Genomic DNA, 22,022 nt, shown 5'->3' with positions numbered 1-22,022 from the left:
TGTGTGTGTGTGTGTGTGTGTGTGTGTGTGTGTGTGTGTGTGTGTGTGTGTGTGTGTGATAACAGGGAGGTCTAGCAGAGGAGCAGTTCAGGATGCATGTCCACTCCTGCCTCAGTCTTTGTCTGATGTGGGAACCGAGCACCAGTGCTGTGTCCACCCTCTGGGATTACTACAGCAAGAATTTGGTAAAATAACATCTGTGGCTTATCATGAAGTGTATACATTTGATTTGCTGACCAATTTACTACAAGTAGCTTACTTTTGTGTCTAACCATCAATTTTTGAAATGTCTTATTTGTTGCTCCTTTATTCACACCATACTTCTAATTCTAAGCATGTCATGCTGCACCCTGGTTAACAAGGGCTCTACAGTTATATATTATGCTCTGTCACTCCTCTTCAGAGTGCCTCATTTACCGTGCCCTGGCTGGGGATTTCTGCCCTGGGCACTTTATGCAAGACACCTTTAGCTCTGTTGGAGCAGGCCCGGAGCTGCTGCTCCCTGCCTCCCCTTCACTCTCCTGGATACACCCAGCTCTATCGCTCTGCCAACTCCTTCCACATCTTTCTTCGAGTGCTGGCCCTGTGCCTTGCACAGGATCGGGCTGGAGGAGTCCCGCAGAGACAGATCAAAGGGAGGTAAGGATGGAGAGAAGGCTGAGAAGCTTTGTAGCTCTCGATCCTTCACATTTTCTTCCACCTTGAAAAGTAGGTTTGACAACCATAACACTATATACTCTATATTGTGGGGTTTTGATTTGGAGGCTTTCAGCAGTGATTACTAATCAGGGATAGGCTATATAGATTTCCCCTTCCCACTTGATCTTTAAATGTGTGATGTGTTTAAATGGTGTTTGGATTTGCCTATGTGTAAGCACTCGCTTGCATAAATACACACACAACATGTGTGTTTGCAAACTGTCATGCATTTGAGTCTTGTTTGTGTACATGCCAGGTGTATCGCAGTCTCCCGGTGCGTCTTTGATATTTACTCAGGCCCACCGGTGGAGCAGGTGTCTCAGGAGTCAACCACCTGCTCTCCAGCAGAGGCCAGACCCATGAAGCCTCCTACTGATGCACACACAAACACACAGGCTGTGCACCTGCTCCCTAGAGCAGTGACATGGTTTCAGTGTGTGAGGCCGTTGGAGAGAAGAATACAGTGCGTGTTTGAATAGGAAATAAAGAAAAAAAAATAGACAAAGGACAAGAAGCTGATGGATGCATCAGAACCATGTACTGGTCCATCCTATATCCCAGGCCGGCTGTGTGCCAGAGGGAGGCAGCCGTAGATAAATCCGCCTAATGACTTCCCTCTGTCTGGAATGTGCTCTGTAGCACTGCAGACATGGGGGCTAATTAGCTAACGAGCGTGGCGGTTAATTCGCCTTAACGAAGCTGTGTTGGTTTCCAACACGGAGAGAGGGGAGCTTGGGTGGTGGGGGAGCAGGGGGATGTGGGTGGTAGGCAGTCTGGCGACAGCCAGGCTGGGCTGGGACAGGTCCAGATCCCCACCCCCCATCCCCTTCACCTCCCTCCATCTCCCTCCACCAAAACTATCACCACTACCTCCTCTTCCTAAGGAGGCGCGAGGCGTGCCGACTGTATCTCCACAACGCTTCGGCAGCGTTCCCACTCCTGGCTAGGCTCTGCGGGACACCCGTGACGACCACATTAATGGGATCGACTGCAAGCATGTTGCTCTCCAATGCTGGGAGTTAGGAGCATCTGCTTGCCTCCAGAAAAAAAAGCTGTCCAGAATAAACAAACAGAGAGACAGGTTGGGAGAACACAGAAAATCCCCTCTGCTATCTCCCAGTGTGCAGCTTATATCCCTGTTACATACTAGCCATTCATCTATTTAAATCTCCCTCCCTGCTCACTCTGACTGTATGCTTCACCACCTTTTCCTTTTATAGTTCTCTGTGGGTGTAACTAAGCTGGTTGTGGTGTTAACCTGGTCTTTCCCAGTTTCCGTCTCATTTTTCTCCACTCCTTTTATACCAGTCATACTTCTTACACTGAGTTTGTCTTGGGATGTGCGCTGTTTGTGTTTTGACCGAAACAGCAGCTCTACTCACCTGTGTGGGCTGCATCTGTATTTTAGGATGGGGAGGGCTAGGGGGCTCCAGCCTTCTGTGTTTTCCTGCCAGGCGAGCAAGCTCTGTGTGTGTGTGCGCATGTGTGTGTGGTTTTATTGATCTCTCTCTGTTGTTGCAGTAAATTGGTTTGGCTGTAGAGAGAGGGACTGAGCGCCTACTGCTGTGTGTCTGAGTGTCTCTGACATTTAACATGATCTTTAAAGGCATTTCTCCACAGTGCCCGCAGGATCTAACAGCGTGCTGGGTGGTTCTCTATTCTTACTTACTCTCTTGCTTTTTCCTTTCTCTCTCACCCACATAGGCTGGGGAGCCCAGCCTCTCCCCCTGGAGCTGAGAAGGTGATGGAGGCAGGTGGTGGGGTGCACTACAGGGGTGGAAAGTTCAGTTAGTCAGCGTTTAAAGTCAGGGGGTTTCAGAAGAACAAATCATTTCTAATGAATTGGATAGTGGAAGTAAAGAAAAAAGTGAAATAGGATAATAATCTAAAAATAAACAATGCAACCATTTGTTTCTTTGTCTTGTGTGACATGATGCTGTCCATCTCTTGTGGCATACCTGAAAACCTTTGTCCTTCCTCTTTCTTTCTTACTTTGGTCTCTGTGTGTCCAGGATTTACTCTAAGTTCTCCCCAAAGAAGATGCAGGAGCTGTCAGAAGCAGGTCTCATGAACTTTCTGCTGCTGTTTCTGGTAGTGGCCCGGCAGGCAGACCTGGAGGATGTGGCCAGCAGAGCTTGTGAGCTGCTTGGCTTTCTGCCCTCTAACTGTCCTCTTGGACACCGCACACTAATCTGGAGAGGGCATCTGTCAATGGTGTTGCTATTCCAGGTATATTTGTTTACCATAACATAAAAAAAGATTTTAATTAAAAATAACAAAACTGATGGACCATCGTATGTTTGCTCCAGGAGCGGGGTCTGGATGTTGGAGCTCAGGCTAGCCTGCTGACTTCCTCCTTTAACGAGACAGCCAAAGAGTTCTACAACAAAACCACAGAGGTCTCACGCAGGCTTGCCCTATGGGGGCCACTTGGGTCCTACCTGGAGGGTGTGGCCGAGGTGTTTGAGACCAGCACCACTCTCAGCCTATCAGAGGAAAAGCTACTCGGTGACGGGTTCAATTGGTTGCTGCCTGCCTGCCGCCAGTCCGAGCTGAATTCTGCCCTGGGTTTTCTGCAGATCGTCCTTGCGCAGCTCAGGTGAGAGAGCAGGTGTAAATATTCACCAGCTCCCAGGTATCTCTTACTTCTCCTCAGTTTTCCTCATTCTTTCATCATTCACTGATAGCTACTCCCTCACAGATAGTAGACACATCCAGACAAATGTTTTCTGGCAAAGGCCAAGCTAAGCTTTTATTAAAATCTGATAAGTCTCTACGGAAGAAGAGAGTGATCTCTTCTGCTCTCCCCATCCCGTCCCAGAGTCCACTCACTTCTCATACTGACAATAAGAGGATTGTGCTGTCAGCAGGAATGGGTGTCTGTAAAAAGCCTGTGTAGCACTGAGGCCCCAGTTAGTCTCAGGAGGACCAGTGGCTCCGGGTCACCCTAACCAGGTGCTGCAGTAGCCCTGATTAGAATTACGGGCCCAGGGGACCCTCTTTGGACCCTCCTGTCTTTATGAGGACGGCAGCAGTGCTGTGGGTGTGTTGAGAGACAGTGGTCAGTAGGGCACCAGAATGAGTTCAGCTGTAGGACAGGGGTGTTCGTTACATGAACAACCCCAGCTGAAGGTCAGAGAGCCACATCTGAAACGCACTCTGTTTATGGGAGGTAGAGATGGAACAGAGGCCACAGTGGACAGATATCAGACAGTGAGGAAAGACGTGTATATTTTACACGCTAATCTGGTGTTATTTAGAAGAGTCAGTTTGTTTGCAACCTATTATGTTTGTAATAGCTCTGAACAACAATTAAAGCGGCTTCTTATAATTGCATGGATGAATTAATTTTAAGTGTTTCATGCTCCTAAGTTACACCAGTATGCTGTGCAAAGGCATTAAAGTCTTTGACAACAACTATCATTTTATATTGGGAAAAAATGCCTATTTTGAATTTATGACCATGTGGCCATTATAAACTCAAAATTAACTTATCTTTGAGCTTTGTTGTGGCCTTCACCAGCTGCTAGGTGAAATGGTTTCTCTTTGGTTGCTTTACCTTTGTATGTGCTCCACTTATTTGTTAGAGTTCTCAATTGGTAGCATCCAGACTATTTTATCAAAAAAGTTGCTGCTTGCAGCTCCTGGAAACCAGGCTAGTGAGGTTTGTTTTGAAAAAAATCCTACAGAGTTTTGGTGATGGTTTCCTGTGGCTCCATCACTAAAGGTGAAAACTAAGTGAACATTTATTAGCAAATGTATTCAGTGCACACAATGTGCTGTCCATTTTATGTCAAAGTAATGAGGTTTGATACGCAGCTTTGTTGAGTATATATCTGATTTTTCAATATACCCCTAGATATATATTGTTTCTGGAGTTTTGTAGCACTCAGAGTGTTACTACGTCTTTATGCTTACGCTACTTTGAAAAGGTTAATAAATGATCTGAAACCTCAGAAAAAGGGCATTGTAAAATTAAGTGTTACCGAGCCCTCTTGCTGTTTCATGTAGGTGTATGATTGCTTTAATTCTCCAGTGTGCACTACCATCCTCTCAGCACACACAAACCTACACAACTGTCCACACCCCCAAAGTGAAACACTAACCGAGGTGTACTCGTTTCTTATTTCAGTGCCAGCCCCTTGTAACACAGTATCTCGTTAGCTTTGCTAATTCCCAGACTTCCCATCTCAGATCTTGGGGTTGAAGGGCACACATTTGCACATTAATGGCCAAGGAGTGAGAGGAGAAGAAGAGAACTCTCAGAGGCCCTCTGTGTTATGGCCTGGACCACCATGACCCATTTAACCAAATAAAAAAAAAAATTAAAATACCGTGCTCTCTCTCTTTCCAATTCGTGCCGCCAAATTAAATATAATTCTTCGGCCTGGCAATTTTCGGTATCTCTTTGTGATTAATGCCTTTTCTGTGACACAATTAATGGGCAATTATGTAGCCTGGCAAATTTAGTGTGTGCATCATTATGTCTATTAAGAGCCATGTGGAATCTGCACACATTATGAGAATTATTCTGCCAATGGTTGAGGCGGCGTAGGGTCCGAACATTCACTCTTGATAGCCATCGTCATGGTGCTGAGGCAAGAAGCCAGTAACAGGCATAATTCCTCAATTTTATTTCTTCCCATGACCCTCCGCTGTAGGAGGATAGGGGTGACGCTGGTTGATGAGGTGAGCTGGCATTGGCACAGTCTGTTGGATCTGTTTTTGGCACAAACAATTAATCCCCATCTCCTTGGCTTGATAAAATACAAGCCTTCCTGTGAAGCTTTTTCCTTTGTGAGCATTAAGACCTTTTAGCGGATTTTGATTCCCCCCCCGATAGTCAAGGACAACTACTGTCAAGTGTCTTCTTATAAAGGAAAAAAACACTTTTACATTAGATACAAATGTGAGGACAAAGTAAGGAAACAGGGGACGTGGAGTTAATTCCATGTATGCCCATGTGTGCGTCTGATGTGTTTGTCTGCCTGGCATTGTTAGGATGCTACTTTTTTTTTTTTAATGTCTTTACAGTGAAGGCAGCTGGGGGAAGGGTTACTTTGGTCCCTAGTGGTATGTAACGGCGTGTGTATGTGTTTGTGTGTACATGTAAGAAGCCACAGTGAGGAGGATTAAGTGGGGTCTCTGACGATGTCTTGTACAATGAGGGTTGATGGGTGTGAAAGGCCTATTCCGCAGTAGTAACGAGGCTAATGAATTCAGACTCTAATCGATTGTCTCAGCTCTCTCTGGATTAGATGCAACCTTGCTGGAAGGGAAGGCACCGTTGAGGTGTGTGTGAGTGTGTGCGTGTGTGTATGTAATATAGTAACAGAGTAGAGTGTGTGGTTAAGGATAGGATAGAAGGGGGCTGCTAGTTCCTCTATCTTTTGCTTCTTCCCCACCTCATCTTAGCCCCCGCTTCCCTACACCCTCATCCGGGTGAATGAGGGGGACAGAAGGATCATCTCCCGTCTAAATGAGATTACAGCTCCTTCAGCTGCTTATCTGGGCTAATGCCAGCCACTGTGGGGCTGCCGTAGCGGCTGGGGCCAGGGCCAGGGATGAGCCAGAAGAGCCAAAGTATAGTCTGTGTACAGGGGATCAGTATTAGGCTCCACTCTATGCCTATAATATCCTCCTCTCCTTCCTCACACCTACCTCCACCCCGCTTTGCTCCACACTGCAGCGCACCACTGCACCCAGTAATCCCCCAGGAGAGAAGAGAGGGAAAACATATGAAGGAGGAGTGAAAGAGAGGAACTGTGGAGCAAAAGGATTTGAGAAAGTAGGGGGGGGTTGTACACAAGAGGGAGCACTGAGTTTGGATTTTGCATTGGATAGATTTGTTTATCTGTTCTCGCTTTCTGTGTGTCTGTGTCCTTCCAGACGAGTCCATCAGCGCAGTGACCAGTCAGCTCCCACCCTGTCCTGGGTTCCTGCTACCGCCAGTGTGGTGAAAGAGCGCCACCTAGCGGTAGCAGCTGCTCTCTGGGCTCACTTCTTCCCCTTTCTGCACAGCCTACGTCTTTCTCAGACACCTCCAGCACAGCTTGCAGATGCAGCTGCAGGTCAGTAAGACCCAGTGGAAGGAAAGGTGGGAGAGCACGATTTCTGGGCATCCTCATACAAAAGAAAACTGATGTAGCTATTTTAAATGAAAGAAATTTGAGGGGAAAATATGGCTTTATGAGTGAAAAGGTAGAACTGGAAAGGACACAAAAATTCAAAGATCATAGTAAAGAGAAGACATTAATGACTTTGAGCGCTATACGTATCATCATCCAACTAACTGAGACAACACTGACCTATTTTCATTTTCCTCAGGTTTCACCCTGCTCGCCTTTGATCTACCCACTTCAGCACCCCAGGACCTTCAACCAAATTCAGTTCAGTCCATCATGCAATACTTTGGGTCGGATGACATGGTTCACCCACTCTTGGTAACTCGCTATCTTTCCCATCTGCTTCAAAACAGGTAAGCTTTGACCTTTGAATCCAATCCCACCCCCCAGTCTTCTCTGTCCCAAAACATTTTCATTTGACTCACCTGATGCTTTTACATCAGGTGAGTCCGATGAGAATGATGTTCTCCTCTTTTCCTGTTAGTTATCAAGCTTCATCATTGTGTGACGCACTTAAAAAAACTGTTTTCCATAACTTCTGCAGGTACATTACACCGTCTCTAATTAATAAATGAAGCACAGGGTGTCCTTGTATAGTGAAGATGGTTATTAATAAATAAAAATGCATTCATGCCTTTATACAGAAGGTAAAAGCTTCAAAATTACACTCAAGAGTAGAAGAATGATTATTATTTCAACCACAGACATCTTTTCAGACGGTGCCAAGTGATACTAAAGCTGCAGTAGGGGAAAAAAAAATATCCAAGAGTTTTAAAAAAACCCTCCATCTGCAGCTCCAAGTCCCTCCCATCACATAAGCGCTGACATGTGCATGTGCTTCATATGCTTACAACACAAGCTGTTAGAGGCTCTAACAAGCTACATAAACATGAAATGGAATTGGCTGCAGCAATGAGCCTTTGGCTAAGGTTAACAGAGGGCTAAACCATTAGGAAGATTCAACATGGCCACTTGTGGCATGCTTAATGGAAATTCTACCTGCACAGCCTGAAACCACTACAACAAAGACAGATTAGATATTACAGGAATGCGTCTAGCAAAGACAGAGATGCTGAAACACCAATCAGAATAGCCTGCTGTGGTTTGAAATTAGTTCCCTAGTTAAAATTGCAGACATCTGGAATATTATCTGGCCATCAGCTGCACATCCTTCTCCACCAGTCCAGCAAGATGGAGAAAGAAAACGAGCCATAAGCTAAAATAATATCCATGAACCAAAATGTTAATAGACCACAGCCTTACCTACTGAGCTGTCTGGGCACTGTTTATTAATGAAAGAGAGGCAGGAAGATTATTATGCAATAAGGAGGTGGTGTGTTTTGTATGGGCAACTGCCAGTACCTGACCCTTCAACTGCAAGATACCAAAGTGATCCTTTTTAGAAGTTTTTTTCTGACAAGCTTATCTTTCTTATTTTGTGCGGGTTGCTTTAAAGTGATTGCACAAGCTGCAAAGTAGAATTTGCTTCCATTGAATTAGGCTTTCCACCATTTGAAAAGATGTGCATTAGTTGGACAGTCAATAGAAACCGCCTCGCCCCCCACCCACCCTGCCCCACACATCTCCAAACAGTCTTGTGATCAGGTTCTTGCTGTCTCTTCTCTTTCGCAGTGAGCTGGTGTCCTCTCTGAGTGGAGATCCTGGCGTTGCTGTGTCTGGTTCTGCACAAAGCCTGTCAGTGAGGGCCTGGGTCAGATGTGTTCTACAGCAGCACCTTCACAAGAACCCAGATGGCACTGACAGCAGAACAGGTAACAATATTCAACAGCAGTTTTCAACCTATTCTTTAAGTAAAAAAGGAAGTGTTTACATTAATGTGAACTTCGTTATCATTTGAATAACCAGTGTTTGTGTTTTTGCATTCGTCAGCCCGGGCTGTGGAACAACAGTTGTGTGAATTGACCCGGCTTGTGCTGAGGCTTCCCGAGGTGGAGAGGCTTCTGCAGAGAGCCAACCTTAATCCCACAGCAACCAGGCCAGAGCCGACTGCAGCCCTGGAGATGTTTGTCAAGGTAACATACGCACACAGGTGACAAACACACTGGGGAATAATTCTGTCTTTGTGTATTTTGAAATTTTACAGCAAGTTAGTTATGAGAGAACTCAGGTCAGCTTTGTGTCCAAGTAAAATTAAAAATCGTCTGTAAACCTTCATCAGCGTGTGTTTCTATGTGTTTCACATGGTGTTAGGCTGTAGGCAGTGTGTACAGTGGACTGAAGGTTTTGTCTGAGCGTTCAGCCATGGTGACCACAGCCCTAGACTACATTGGTGACATCCTGAAGCACATTAAACCGTCTCTCGTCAGCAAGAACCAAGAGGGAATACAGCTAGCATACTGGGCTGTTGGTAGGTGCAAAGTTTATCAATTTCAAACGCATCACAGAATATACTGTGTATATAGTCCACGACTGGGCAAGAAATTATTGGAATTGCGTATGAGAGTACAACACTCTTTTCTCTGTGACCAGGCTGCATTGTGAAGCACTGGAGCCCCCTGCTGGCCACATCAAAAGCACAACAGCTGTTGTTCCGCATTGTGGATGGGCTGCTACTTCCCCACAACCTCACACAGCAAGACAAAGCTCTCAGAGACAGTCTGCCTTTGTATATACAGGTAGGGACAAATGTATAATATAGACACACTTTGTCCAAACACACAGCCGTTACATTAAAGAAAGAAACCTGGCTATTTTGATAAAGACCCTTCCATTTATCGTCTTCCAGGGTCTGTCTGTGGCCTCTAGTGTGTCTCAGTCCCAGGGGGCTTACCTGAAGCAGCAACTACGTTCTGTAACTCGCAGATATTTGGACCATTTCCTTCCTGCCTCGCCTTCTGTGGGCATTATTGCCAACCACCCGGTGCTTCTAGGTGCCTGCGAGGCCAACCCAACCAGCCGTGGAGCTGCCCTGAGGAGACTCATCCTAGAGGTTCTTTGGTAGGTCTGCAGAACCATGAAAAGAATTTGCCTGATCCAGCATTGACCTGAATTTCATGTTCACTTAATTTCTGAATGTGATTCCTGTTTAATCAAAAACTCTCTCAGGAATGACTGAAAACTCCAAACGCCCCAAAGGCTGTCTTACCTTTATTATCAAGGACTCATGTACATCATTTCCTTCTTTCACCATGTGTCTACATAAACAGCCACTTAAAGTTACTAGAAATACCTCTGCTTGTGTTTGCAGTGAGAACTTCCTGCAGTTCAAAGGTCACGCCCCCCCTCCTCGTCTGGCATCCGTCCTGATGTTCCTGTTTGAGCTTCTGAGACGAAATGGTGACTCAGACCCCTCCCTACTCACCGTGCCCCTCCCCTCTCTGCTGCGCTGCATTATGCTGGTCAACGAGCCACAGGGTAAGATTGACAATCTGAATCTTAAATAGTTTTACAAGCCAAGTTTTAATATAGCAGTGCTCCACTACCTCACTGTTTCTCTGTCTGCAGCTTAAGTATAAAACTATATAATCATGAGATCTAACAATCCAGAAGTTGGTATAAAAAGAGAGCGTCTGGCTTTCCATATGATCACAGTTCACTGAGTACAAGCAATGTAATGATGGTCCAGAGCAGAGGAATATGGACAGTGCGACATTAGTGGCATAAACGAATAAAGTTGTAATCCAGCAGCTGTTCCCCGTGTGAGAAAGTGCCAAATTCTACTCAGAAACTCTTGTTATGTAGATTAGGAGTTGTTGTAATGACTTGCAGTACTCAGATCTTCTGTTAACTCTACATTTTACTGCAGTTTTGATTGATTGAAGTAGAAGTTAAAGTCATTTTTTATATAACAGTGTCATTTAAGTGGATTCACTTCATTTCAGACTGATGCATTATATAATCAACACTTTCCAGCCCGTCTCTATTGATGTGATTGTGAAGTGATTTTTATTTTTTTATTTTGGATGTGCAGTAAGGAAGACGAGCACAGATGCCTTACAGCTTGTAGTTGAGCGGTGTGGTGCCGCATCTACAGAGAGACCATGCGACCAGATGATCACAGTCTTACGGTAACTGAATGTTTGTAGCATTAAATACTGTATGCATCGACAAACTTTGCAATATTCGACTGTGTAAGATCATTTGAAGTGTACACATTATTCATAGACAGTAATTATAGATCATCATCAAATTACAGCCTCTTTTATCCATCATTTTTATTCATTTATTTATTTATTATGCCTACCATCTCGATGCTCTTAGGTCGTTTGTGGAGGAGAACGAGGGAGTCTACGACAGGCAGATATACGGCATCTTGGAGACTGTGGCTGTTTTAGATCCCACTGTGGTTCAAGCTCTTATCCCCAACCTGTCTCTCAGTCTGAGAAACACTGAGCACAAAAGAGGACTGGGCAAGAACATCGCCTTGAGGTGAGCAAGCACATGAATCACACCCTGGAAGCCATGTAGACGGCATTCATCACTTTAAACTATTTTTAAGTTGTCTAGACAATAAGCGCTGCAGTTGCATACAGAACAAGAAATATTCAGCAGCTCTGTGACTTACAGAATGTGCCACATTTGTTTGTGTAACAGGAGTGCATATGTGAAGTTGCTGGGTCTCCTTGGGGAAAGTGGGCAAGCTGAAATAACCAGTCTGGAAAGCGAGTGACAAAAAAAATCCAGTAAAGAGAGACCTCTTCCAGACCCCTCCAAGAATCTCTTCTTATCATGTAGTATTTTCATTTTTGTCAATTTCCCTTAAAAAAATGAGGATACCTTAGAAATTCTGTTTAATTTATCTTTAGCATAATCTGTAATATTCTTAAAACCTCAAATGCAGTTGTAAAAAAGCACAGAAAAGATTTGTAGAAGGGAAAAAATATACAAAGGGGCATGTTCCTATCATGGATTAAAAGCTTAATATTACCTGCCTGTAGATATGTACATATTGTCCAAAAAAGAAAAAAGTGCAGCTTTGCATCTCAAGAGATTCACTGTTACTGAATGAAAAATGTGACAATAAATGTGAATGTGGCCACACGCCAGCATCCCCACCTTTTCGTTTCTGTTCGATACTAAGAGAAGGGAAGAATGTGAAGTGTGCACACATTATTTGTGATTATGGTATGAGGTGCTGCATCTATATATCCAGCAGTCTGAATTACAGATTTGATCAGGGCCCAATGACTTCACCACCACACCTTAAAAAAAAAGTTGAGCAGAGGGAAGAAGTAGTACTGTTTGTTCCCACTCTCCCGTTCTTTCTCCCCGTTCCAAGTTCAGCAATCTCTTCCAATCCCGTTCTAGTTTGCACCTAATCACATGAAGTCTCACTCCTGTCTCCCACAATCACCAAGTCTCATTTTCTGTCATTGCTAGTCATTTTCCAGCCTCATCAAACTGCAATGCATCTCCTTCATCCGAGGAGCTTTCTGCTGCATCACATTCCTTTTTCCTCCAGCAGCATCAGAGCTGGTTGGAGAATCCATGCATAAAGAAAGAAACTGAGGTGGTTCTTTAAATTAGTGTGCAATTATCTATTGCTGCTAAATAATTCCCACTGAAGAGCAGTCATCCTCACCCCCGAACTCTTAGAACTACTACTGCTCTTGACAGAACACACTCCTGCGCTTTTTTTCACTTCTCTGTTTGCATCTTTATTCTGCAAATTTTCCAGGTTTTCAACACCTTTCTTTTCGACAGACAAACGGGGGTTTGTTTTGGTCAGAAGTATGTTTTGGACAATCAGCATTATTCAGTATATGGTACGTATGCACGCAGATGGGACTAGACATTCATTAGACCACAGTCTTAGGTCCTGAGCGTATTAACAGTCGGACTCACACAGGTCGTTTTTTTTTTTTGTTATCTTATTTGAACTGAAAAAGATGGCATGGTTATTTATGTACTGATGAGCTCAAGCCTGACACCTACGAACCCAAGTACCAGCACAGGCGATTAGAAAGCAGGCTGTTCTTCAGGCCACCGAAGTGATTATAGGGATCACGTGGAAGTGTTATACAGCAGTTCTAGCTAGAAATGCTCCTACAGTACTTTAATGGGTTACAGAAACTGCAGTTTCATTATTATCTTGAGGACAGTTGAGCAGGTCAGCAATATCTTCTTTCCACGTCTTTATTAACAGTTAGGATGACTGTCATTTTCTTTTTCTCCTGTCCCTTTCCTGCGAGATTTATGTTCCCACTTGCTCCTTATGTCTTCAGTGGTCATGATGTTTCAGTCTTTGGAAACACACAACCAAAAAATGCTTTATTGTTGTGAACGCAGATTGTTCCTAGAAGTTTAAATAGCTTAAATAGCATGGCTCTTGTCAGGAAAATATTATTATTACATTTTGGTGTCAGAGATGGCGTGTTTCAGATTGAGTCCAATAATCGAGCACTTTAAAAAAAAAAGAAAAAAAAAAGAGTTTATCTGAAAGTGCTCCATCCTCTGGTCACATGTTCTGGTTTCCTCACGTTTTGTAAAGGAGTGGTTTAAACAGCACCTATCCTGTGATGGGGTACTTGTAGAGTTTGTAGGTTTGGGCAGGTGAAGTAAGGAGCAGGAAGGAAACAGGCCGCTATCCCATTGGAGGCAAACGGCAACGTTGGCCCGTAGAAAACCTCCTCCTTTCCCCCCGTGCTAAGATCCAGCACCTGGAAAGAGAAAACTCATGCAGTATATGGCACAGCTGTAGTAATGGCACTGGGCCAGTACATAGTAATAACAATGTCTTTTCCTTTGGCACCACCACAAGGCATGAAATTTGATACAAACATACGTATCAGCCTCAGGAAAGGTAAGAGATATTGTCCTATTTCAGTCTTTAAAAACTGCTATAGATGACCCTATGCCCATTAATAAATCCCAATTAAGCCTGTTTTCAGTCTTTATATTAATACCAGAGAAAGATTGTTTAATGAAAGTCATTTGCTCCTTACTAGATTCCAGCTAGAATGGTCTTCATCTTTAGATTGACGAGCCATGAAAAGTTGGGAAGGTTCTTGCTGTTAACTAGGGGATAGTGGGTTAGATTTGAATTAATTGCCTACATTAGAGCACTTGTTCCCTACAATACTAGTGAAACTGCTTGAACAACCTACTAAAGCATGTACTAACTTAATCAATCATCAAGTCAGTTCAACTTGTGGAATACTAATCCCCTCAGCAGGGCTAGTATGTGCCCCTTTGTGCAAGGAGGAACTGGACGACATCCAGGAGGCCGCTGGTGTGAATGTCTCCGACCAAACAATCAGAAACAGACTTCATGAGAATGACCCAACGTCCTCCGTAGGAAGTAGTAGGCCCTGTGCTCACTGCCCTGCACTGTGGAGCGTCACTGGCATTTTGCCATCAAATATGAGAATCAGCAGACCCACCACTTTACTCTGAAGACTCACCTGAATGCATGCCAGAGGCTCGTTGGTCCAAATAGAGTATCCTCCAACTACATAGATCCTGTCATCGTGGACCGCTACTCCAGACTCGTTCTGACCTGAAGAGGACAGAGACGGCACAATGCTTCACTGTGCCAATCAGAGGGCATCCTGACAATATGACTTCCACGTCCCCCAGGAGGCAGAGGGGAAGATAAATGGAGAAAGATGGGGCAAGGGTGGGAGTGTACGGTACGCAGATCTATGGCGTGTTCTTTCTGTGACTTTGTCTTTAAACTTTTGCAGATATAATGGGAGGAAAAGATCCGAGAACAATTGTGTAAAGTCAAACAGGAGTACAGGAGGAGGAGGAAATAACAATAAAGTCATCCAGAATTTAAAGCCTGTAATGGGAAATGAGAAAACATGACCACATCCTACAGTATATGCATGTGAGATTGTCTTGGCAGTGCTTGTGTTCCATCCCACTGCTATCCTGTAGGCTAAAAGGTGCAACATACCCTCAGGTCCAAAGTAGACATATACTCTCTATATGTTTTAATTTAATCATCCTACCACCTACTTGCAGCCAACAGGGAGGCATTATGTGTTGTGTTTCTAATCTAATGAGAGGAGGGCAAAGCCGAGAGTTATACTCAGCCTACGTTTCCAAGCACCACATATGTACAGTGCATAATTGTATTAAAAATATATTGTGTTCTAAATAGATTAGCATTAAAGCTGCTGAAAGCTTGTTTTCAGAAGTGTTTTTCATTAAAGATTTACAACTACATAAAGAGCAATTAAAAGTTCAGCTTGGAAAAAAGGTTGATCGACAGTGGCCTTGAGTATCAGCCTGCTGTTAGTCATCACACTGGTATTCAAATGTCACTAAATCCTCTGTGCATTTGGAAATACGTCCTTTTAATTTGCTCGATTTGACAAAAAACTATTAAGGTTTGCGTGAAAGTGTAATATATGATACGGTGCAAAAGTCTTGAGCCACCCCTCTTAGCTTTATATTTTGCAATAAAAATGGCAAATAGGTGCAGCGCTTAATTGAAATGTGCAAACACACATGGAAATGCAGTCACCCTTCCACTGGGACCATTTCTGATGAGGCTTCAGTGAACAGTACATGGATCAACTAAAGGCCCTGATGAATGTCTCGGGTCTTGTGTCAGGTCTTTGCTGGATTTTTCTCCTGTTTCTTAAGGACATGACTTTCAGAAATTGTTCATCTGCTGTAGATACTTGTACAACATGCCAAGATGTGCAAGGTTTTCTGCTAACAGCATTCCTTGTTGGTGCAAAAAATATTATTTTATGTCTGTCAAACTGACCTTTGGCATTTTTCATAGATTCAACTAAAGAAATGGGAAAAAATATTTTTTGTAACAGGCTGCTTGTGGCAAAGTGCCTACAAATAGCAAAGAACCAGTTTAAATTCTAAGATTAGACGTTTTTAGACTAACTAAAAACGTCTGAAAACGGCCAGCTTCAAGTACTGGACAATGTATGAAAAACCAATCATTGTCTGAAGATCAACTTTGAAAGACCTTCAGAAAGCCTGGAGAACTGTGGCCCAAAACAACATTTTTTAAAGGTCTCCAAAATATAAAGGAATGGGTGCTGTCTCTTGATGCTGTATGTCTTAAGTTAGCTCTCTTTTATGGCTCCACAGCTCCTGACAGAGCGGGTTCAAGCTGCTAAACACAACAGAAATTTCAATATGTTGCTATGATAGATGAGTTAGTTAACTCAGACTTTATGTGTATGTATAATGTAGGGCATATCTAACACTTTCAATTTAACATCTTCTCAAAAATAGAATATTAGAGTTGTTGGTCAAAAAAACTACAAACTGATTTATGCTAGGAAGATGGGAGAAGCAAAATGCGTTAACATTTCCCACCCAGTTTGTCACTAGTAAAGTCACTCGCAGTGGGCAGTGCGTCTTTTGGTCTATTAATATAAAAATTGCTAGTCTGGCTCAAATCAAAGGTATCGTGATCGAGCACCAGCATAAAAGCATTTTGTTCACACCCTATGTGTTTTTTTTTATCCTTACCAAAACACCAGCATTAAATAAACAAGTTCTAGTTTAAGATGGATTGTAGTGGTGAATTTCATGATCCTGTCAGGTGAATAGCAGAAGCAAATATTGTTTCTCGATAGAGTCAGTTAACTGCCCCAGTTCTAGTCTTTATCTAAGTTAATCTAACCACCTCCTGACAGTAGCTTTATGTTAGCGCAGACATGACATCACCTATCTCCTCTAACTCTCAGCAAGAAAGCTGCAATTTCTCTGTCACAGCCAAAGCTGCTTCTGCTTCTATCTAATGGATCATTTCAGAAAAAGTTGTGCAGGTCACACAGTTATTTCTGAGCATGTATGCATGTTTCCACAGTGGCTTCATCGCTTTGCCCACCTGTGAGGAGGCTGAATGAGCACCGCGTCCACTGGTCCAGGTCCATATTATAGGAGTCGATGTGGCGGACCAAGATGCGATCGTTGTTGTAATCCAGGTCGTTCCCGCCTAACACGTACAGTTCCCTCCTCACCGCCGCCATGACGTGGTATACTCGCCTCTGCAACATGGGACTGCGGGCCAACCACTGGTCCTGAGGTGGAGGCGAAGGTGGTGGGGAGTAGATATGGGGAGGGAACGGCAGATGAATTTGAAGGGGGGAAAAAAGGGAGAAAATAAGAGATGCAGTACAAAGAGGGAGGCAGAGAGAAACAGCGATGGTGGAAAGGGAAGGAGGATGAATACGAAGATTAATATTTAAGCATATCCATGCATGGGTAATTGATGTATGCTCAGCGCTAGATAAATAACGTGACACTGGAGCTCAGGTTTGTACTAATGACTTCCCTCCCTATTTCTAATCATATGTTTCAGCCACTCCATTTTACACCGAGGATCCCTGCTCATTTCACTAAGTGTGTCGAAGTGTATTTTCTGTGTGTGTGTGTGTGTGTGTGTGTGTGTGTGTGTGTGTGAGTGCTTGATTGAGGCAGAGAATGAGCGAGAGAAAGTGTGTGTGTGCGTGTGTGTCTGCTGGGAGCTGACGGGTGGCCATCTGTTGAGGGTAGAGTGGGTGGGGGGTTGCTGTTGCTCTGGCAGGTGAATGTAGATTCATGGTGAATACAAATGAGACTCTCTTCCTCTCTCTTTCGTTTCTTCATTCCCTCGCTTCCACGCAGACATGTACAAACACAGACCCATATGGATATGCGCATTACACACATACACACCGCGTACTATATGCAGGCTTTAGCAGCTGCCTATAAACACAACCGATTGATGTTTAGCCCTCTACATTCCAGTGCAGAAAGGTGTGTTTGATTATTGCACACAGAATCAAAATCATTTAAAGCTCATATTTAATTTCAAAAATATAACCGAAAAAACACGACAAAAGTTGGAACTAAATTTTACTGTTTGCAACATTTTGTCTTGCTGAAATAAGCAAAGGGGTTGTTTTACCTTTACATACCTTTACAGCTTTGTGTGAAGGAAAGTTTTCGCAGGCCTCTACATTGAAAAACTAAGGAAGACCAGAGCAAGTATGACCACCTCTATAAAGGTTTTGCAGTTTGCTAGTTGGGGTAAATTCACCCCATTTGAGTGCTCAGAGAAAATGCAAAACAAATCCAAGAGCTACATGTCAAACTCTAAAGTTTTCAGTTAGCATGTTAAATGTTGAAATTCATGACAGTGCAATTAGAAAAGGACTGAACAAGTGCAGCTTTTTCAGTTTAAAATGTTTTTCGGAGCAATGTAGAGTCCTGGAAGTGTCGTTTCGCATTAAGCGCACCTTTGCAGATGCACAAATTAATCATACCATGTATACAAATGCAATTCCCATCCCAAATCTAGTTTTACTATTTATCAGAGTGGCTGGGATGTTTTTAATTGATTCCATACAGTGTGAAAATCAATTAGCAGACACTTGACAACTGCCTGTTGTGCTATCAGTCATTGAGAACGTAAGGTGTGCTTTTATTTCTGGGAGAGAGAAAAAAAATACTCCATTATTATTACACCGATGATGTTTAGGTGTGTACTTTTCCAAAAGTCTCATCATCAGTCAACAATAATTCAAACAGAGTGAACTGTATTATAAGCTAACCTCAGTACAAACTTTCACAGAGAAAAATCTCAGGATGAGTCTCATAATAAGTGGCTCTGAATAAGGATTCCAAGGACACAACAAGCTCTCAGCACTGACATAATAGCAACCAAAACGCTTTACCGAGCAGTTCACATCCACCACAGACCATCAATTTAGAGTTCTGCTTCTGAACACCTGAAAAATGTAACTCAAATAATCTCATCTACCTCACATTTGGTCTCCAAAAGCTCCTGAGAAAAAAAAAAAAGAAGCTTGAGGGAAATTTTGTGTGTCAGCTGTTTGGACCTGGGCGTGTAAAAGGGTATTTTTTTTGTTTGTTTTTTGTACTGATCACTGCTGTTTGCTGAGAGTCAGGAGATGAATGCAAACAGTAAGGTTACTGTCAGTAAAACAAAATCACTGTTCAAAAAAAGAAAACCCCACTGAAAGTAGAATGAACTGTAGCGTATAATCATACTTCTTTGTGATTTTGTCTCTATCAGCAGCCTCGTTCACAGTAAATTCATTCTTAGCTTATATGTAAATACTGGCTCGAGTTGGCTTTAGTATGTTTTGGGAATATGGTGATAAAGTGTGCCGTAGTATCGAGTATACAGCTGTAATCAGGGAAAATGAACATGCATTTCCTCGACACACAGAAACAAATCCAATCAGTCCACAGCTACCTGTTCTGGGTCGTAAACCATCAGCCGGTTTTGGTACTGAGCCGTGTTTGTCACCCCACCTGGAACACAAACAAACATCTCAGGATTCTGGCAGTGACACGTTCTCCTGCAAATGTGTGTGAAAGTGTGAACTTAGCAGAAGTGAGATAAAAGTAACATCTATGGGACCGAATGTGCAGGCTGAGTCTGTGTTCTCTCCTTGTGTACCTGACACCCAGAGCAGGTTGTCAGCAACGCAGCCGGCGTGGCAGGACAGCGAGCGGTCAAAGGGCTGGACGAACATCCATTTGTTCCTCTTGGGACAGTAACGCTCCACAGAGGGCAGCACCTGCCTCAGCTCATTCCTGCCTCCCACTGCGTACAGGTACTGCCCCAGAGCTCCCAGGACAAAGTGTTCCCTACATGCCTTCATGGGGGCAATCTCAGTCCAACGGTTGCCCCTGGGGTCATATCTACAGGCGGTCCTTACTGCACATGTCCTCCCAGTGGCGTGCTCCATCTCTCCACCTACGACAAACAGGAAGTTCCCCATTACAGCCACGCAGTGGTGGCTGCGTCCAGTAGGCATGGGGACCAGTTCGCTCCAGTTCGACCCGCCCGCCACTCGCACGTGCTCCTGCACAGCTGGGTTGAAATACCGCAGCTCCCGGACTCTGCTCACCTCCCGCTTCCGACCTCCAACTATGTAGAGGGTGAGGGACTGGAAGCGCGGTCTGGTGCGGGCTGACTGGTGGAGGGGCTGAGCGAAGATGGCGCGGTGGTAGTCCAAGGCCTCATCTACCAGAGCTGCAGCGGTAGGGCTAGACTGGACCAGAGGATGGCTACGCGAAAGGTGGTGCAGTGTGGGGACGTCCATCAGTCCGTAGCGGACGTGCTGCAGAAGGTCCTCGGTGTACTGGTAGCGACAGTCGTGCTCGAGCCACAGAACAACCAACTAAATCCAGAAAGAAGAGAAGATCAGTTAGAGACCAAGAGCAAGCAGGAAGAACAGTGACTACAATATTCATCATGCTGTCATGGTTCCATAAATTCAAAAACTGCTCATTCAATTTTAATGTATTATTGATGAAATTATTATTTGAATTCATTATGGCTCAGTTTTTGTTTCTTTTCAAGTTTTAAATTAGAAACAAAAGTCTCCCTGCTCCAGTCGTTTTTCATCCAGTCCCTACAAAACGCAAATAGGAAAGACGTTAGGATAAGAGGGAAGTGTAGAAGGAAAGAATCAGTAGGAAAGACTTTGGGAAAAAATAGAGATAGGGAAAGAAAACCAATGTGAGAGAAAAAAGAAACACTGAAGGACTGCTAATCAGAAATTTTTCTAGACACCTATAGGCTATTATGGCAAGATTGAGCCAGCACTACAGCCATAGTTGCTAACACACACACACACACACACACAAGCATTTATTAATCAGCAGCATTCAATATTCAGACTGTAAATATCCACAGGCAGCCTCCTTTGTTTAACGCGGGCGAACCGGGTAGCAGGGAAGGGATTTAATTGAACTTGAGAGCGATGGAAGGTTATTTAGCTGCGACGAGGTGTGAATGTGGGCGAGATGACTGGAGATCACTGATACCATTATCAGGAAAACAAAGTGGTTGTTAGCGCAATCTGCGCAGAGACTGAGAGCTTATTACAGCGAATAAAGGAATAAAGATTTTTAGGGGGAAAAGGGACACGAGGATGGCTAAGAACAAATCAGGGGGAAAAAACTGTCAATGTCACGACTGCACTGATAATACAGGAGTCGAGATGTGATGTATGCACACACACTGGATGCGTGCCTTGTCTTTGCTATCCAGACGAAACCTTCCTTTCCTCATTTCTCCTTTCAGTCCCCTCTGAAGGTGTGAATATGCAACAAACATGCAAGTCAGGCTTCTGTCTTTTTTGTGGTAACTGTGCCACTCTGCTGTCTCGTCTTCCCTTTCCTCCACCGCTAACCCCGCCTCTCTCCTCCTCAATGCTTTAAAGTGACAGTGTGCGTGCGTGCATGTGCGTGCGTGCGCATGTGTGTGTGTGAGCATGCGTGTGCGCACTACGGCAGCTGACTGTGAAGGTCACGCTGCATCACACAACTTCCTCGGGGCACAGAATAAATCAACTCCTTCTCCCTCCTTCCCCTCCATGCTGAAAGAGAAAGTGTGTGAGAGAGAGAGTGTGTGTGTGTGAGAAAAGAAGAGGGTGAGGGAAAGAGATAGTGAGGGGAGGAGGGGAGACTGAGCAAAGGATGGCAAGATAGAGAGAGAGGGAGAGAGAGGGAGAGGGGAAAAACAAAGGCAGAGAAAATGTGATTTCCAGAGCACGAGAGGCTCTAAGAAAACTCTGAGTGACGATGATTGACGCCCGAGCTAGGTCAGTCCGGTTTTGGCGTGCACCCCACCACCCTGCAGCCCACCACCCCTTTCGGACGACAGCCCCCGCTCGCCGCTCGCTTCCGTCTGATGCCCAAATTAACCTTCTGGGTGAAGTGAAGGAGCCCCAAAGCAGCCTAATCAGAGGCTGATTATGGCGGCGGTGGCTGGCTAAAGGGTCAGGGTAATTGTGCCATCAGAGGCCTGATTGTTTTCAATCAGACGGGCGGCCGAGTGACAGCTGGGGGATTGGGGCTCTGATGGAGCCGCGGTGGGCCTAATCAGAGAAGAGAAGAAGGAGAGAAAGAAAGAGAGGGGAGAAAAGAAGTGAGAGAGAGCGGGGGTGGCGGTGGCGGTGGTGTGGGGGCTGATTGGAGCAAATGAACAGTCAAAGCGGCGAGTCCCACCCTGCACTGCCGCTTTACTCCGCAATGCCGGCAGTTCATCACGCTTACTATACGCTGACAGACGAACACCCGGTCAAACGCAGCCCTTCCTACTGCACATTGTCATCAACATAAACAAACAGTATACGAGATGCAGATGGCAGTGTTTAATTTCTTGTTTATTAGTCTGAGCGTCTGCTGTGTGTCATGCATTTCTGTACATGTTTGTGATTGCAAATCTGAAGAAATTGCATTTTGGCACCAAATTCATCAAATATATATATATATATATTTGATGAATAT

General features: G+C 44.3%; 2 protein-coding genes across 4 annotated transcripts in view; one reads left to right on the top strand and one right to left on the bottom strand.

The window, feature by feature from the left end:
* Positions 1 to 11,857, top strand: part of mms22l (MMS22-like, DNA repair protein) — a 16,671-nt gene extending 4,814 nt beyond the window's left edge. Inside the window, exons 12-26 of the mRNA XM_005741282.2 lie at positions 66 to 185; positions 404 to 639; positions 2,712 to 2,928; positions 3,009 to 3,298; positions 6,589 to 6,770; positions 7,027 to 7,177; positions 8,457 to 8,596; positions 8,715 to 8,857; positions 9,036 to 9,192; positions 9,315 to 9,460; positions 9,571 to 9,782; positions 10,033 to 10,199; positions 10,756 to 10,852; positions 11,046 to 11,213; positions 11,379 to 11,857. Of these exons, the coding sequence (XP_005741339.1) occupies positions 66 to 185; positions 404 to 639; positions 2,712 to 2,928; positions 3,009 to 3,298; positions 6,589 to 6,770; positions 7,027 to 7,177; positions 8,457 to 8,596; positions 8,715 to 8,857; positions 9,036 to 9,192; positions 9,315 to 9,460; positions 9,571 to 9,782; positions 10,033 to 10,199; positions 10,756 to 10,852; positions 11,046 to 11,213; positions 11,379 to 11,454 (2,502 nt within the window). The 3' untranslated portion in view covers positions 11,455 to 11,857. The remainder of the gene's footprint in view (positions 1 to 65; positions 186 to 403; positions 640 to 2,711; positions 2,929 to 3,008; positions 3,299 to 6,588; positions 6,771 to 7,026; positions 7,178 to 8,456; positions 8,597 to 8,714; positions 8,858 to 9,035; positions 9,193 to 9,314; positions 9,461 to 9,570; positions 9,783 to 10,032; positions 10,200 to 10,755; positions 10,853 to 11,045; positions 11,214 to 11,378) is intronic.
* A 465-nt stretch (positions 11,858 to 12,322) lies between these two features.
* Positions 12,323 to 22,022, bottom strand: part of klhl32 (kelch-like family member 32) — a 34,196-nt gene continuing 24,496 nt past the window's right edge. For all 3 annotated transcript variants that reach the window (XM_005741279.2, XM_005741281.2, XM_005741280.2), the window contains 5 exons: positions 19,180 to 19,906; positions 18,973 to 19,031; positions 16,597 to 16,789; positions 14,189 to 14,283; positions 12,323 to 13,444 (listed from right to left, as the gene is read on the bottom strand). In XM_005741279.2, coding sequence (XP_005741336.1) covers positions 13,283 to 13,444; positions 14,189 to 14,283; positions 16,597 to 16,789; positions 18,973 to 19,031; positions 19,180 to 19,906 — 1,236 coding nt within the window. In that variant the 3' untranslated portion in view covers positions 12,323 to 13,282. The remainder of the gene's footprint in view (positions 13,445 to 14,188; positions 14,284 to 16,596; positions 16,790 to 18,972; positions 19,032 to 19,179; positions 19,907 to 22,022) is intronic.

This window comes from Pundamilia nyererei, unplaced genomic scaffold, assembly GCF_000239375.1.
Source record: "Pundamilia nyererei isolate P.nyererei 1_Seehausen unplaced genomic scaffold, PunNye1.0 scaffold00109, whole genome shotgun sequence".
Classification (NCBI taxonomy): Eukaryota; Metazoa; Chordata; class Actinopteri; order Cichliformes; family Cichlidae; genus Pundamilia; species Pundamilia nyererei.
Note: the sequence above shows the minus strand (reverse complement) of the source record. Positions and strands in the feature narration are given on the sequence as shown.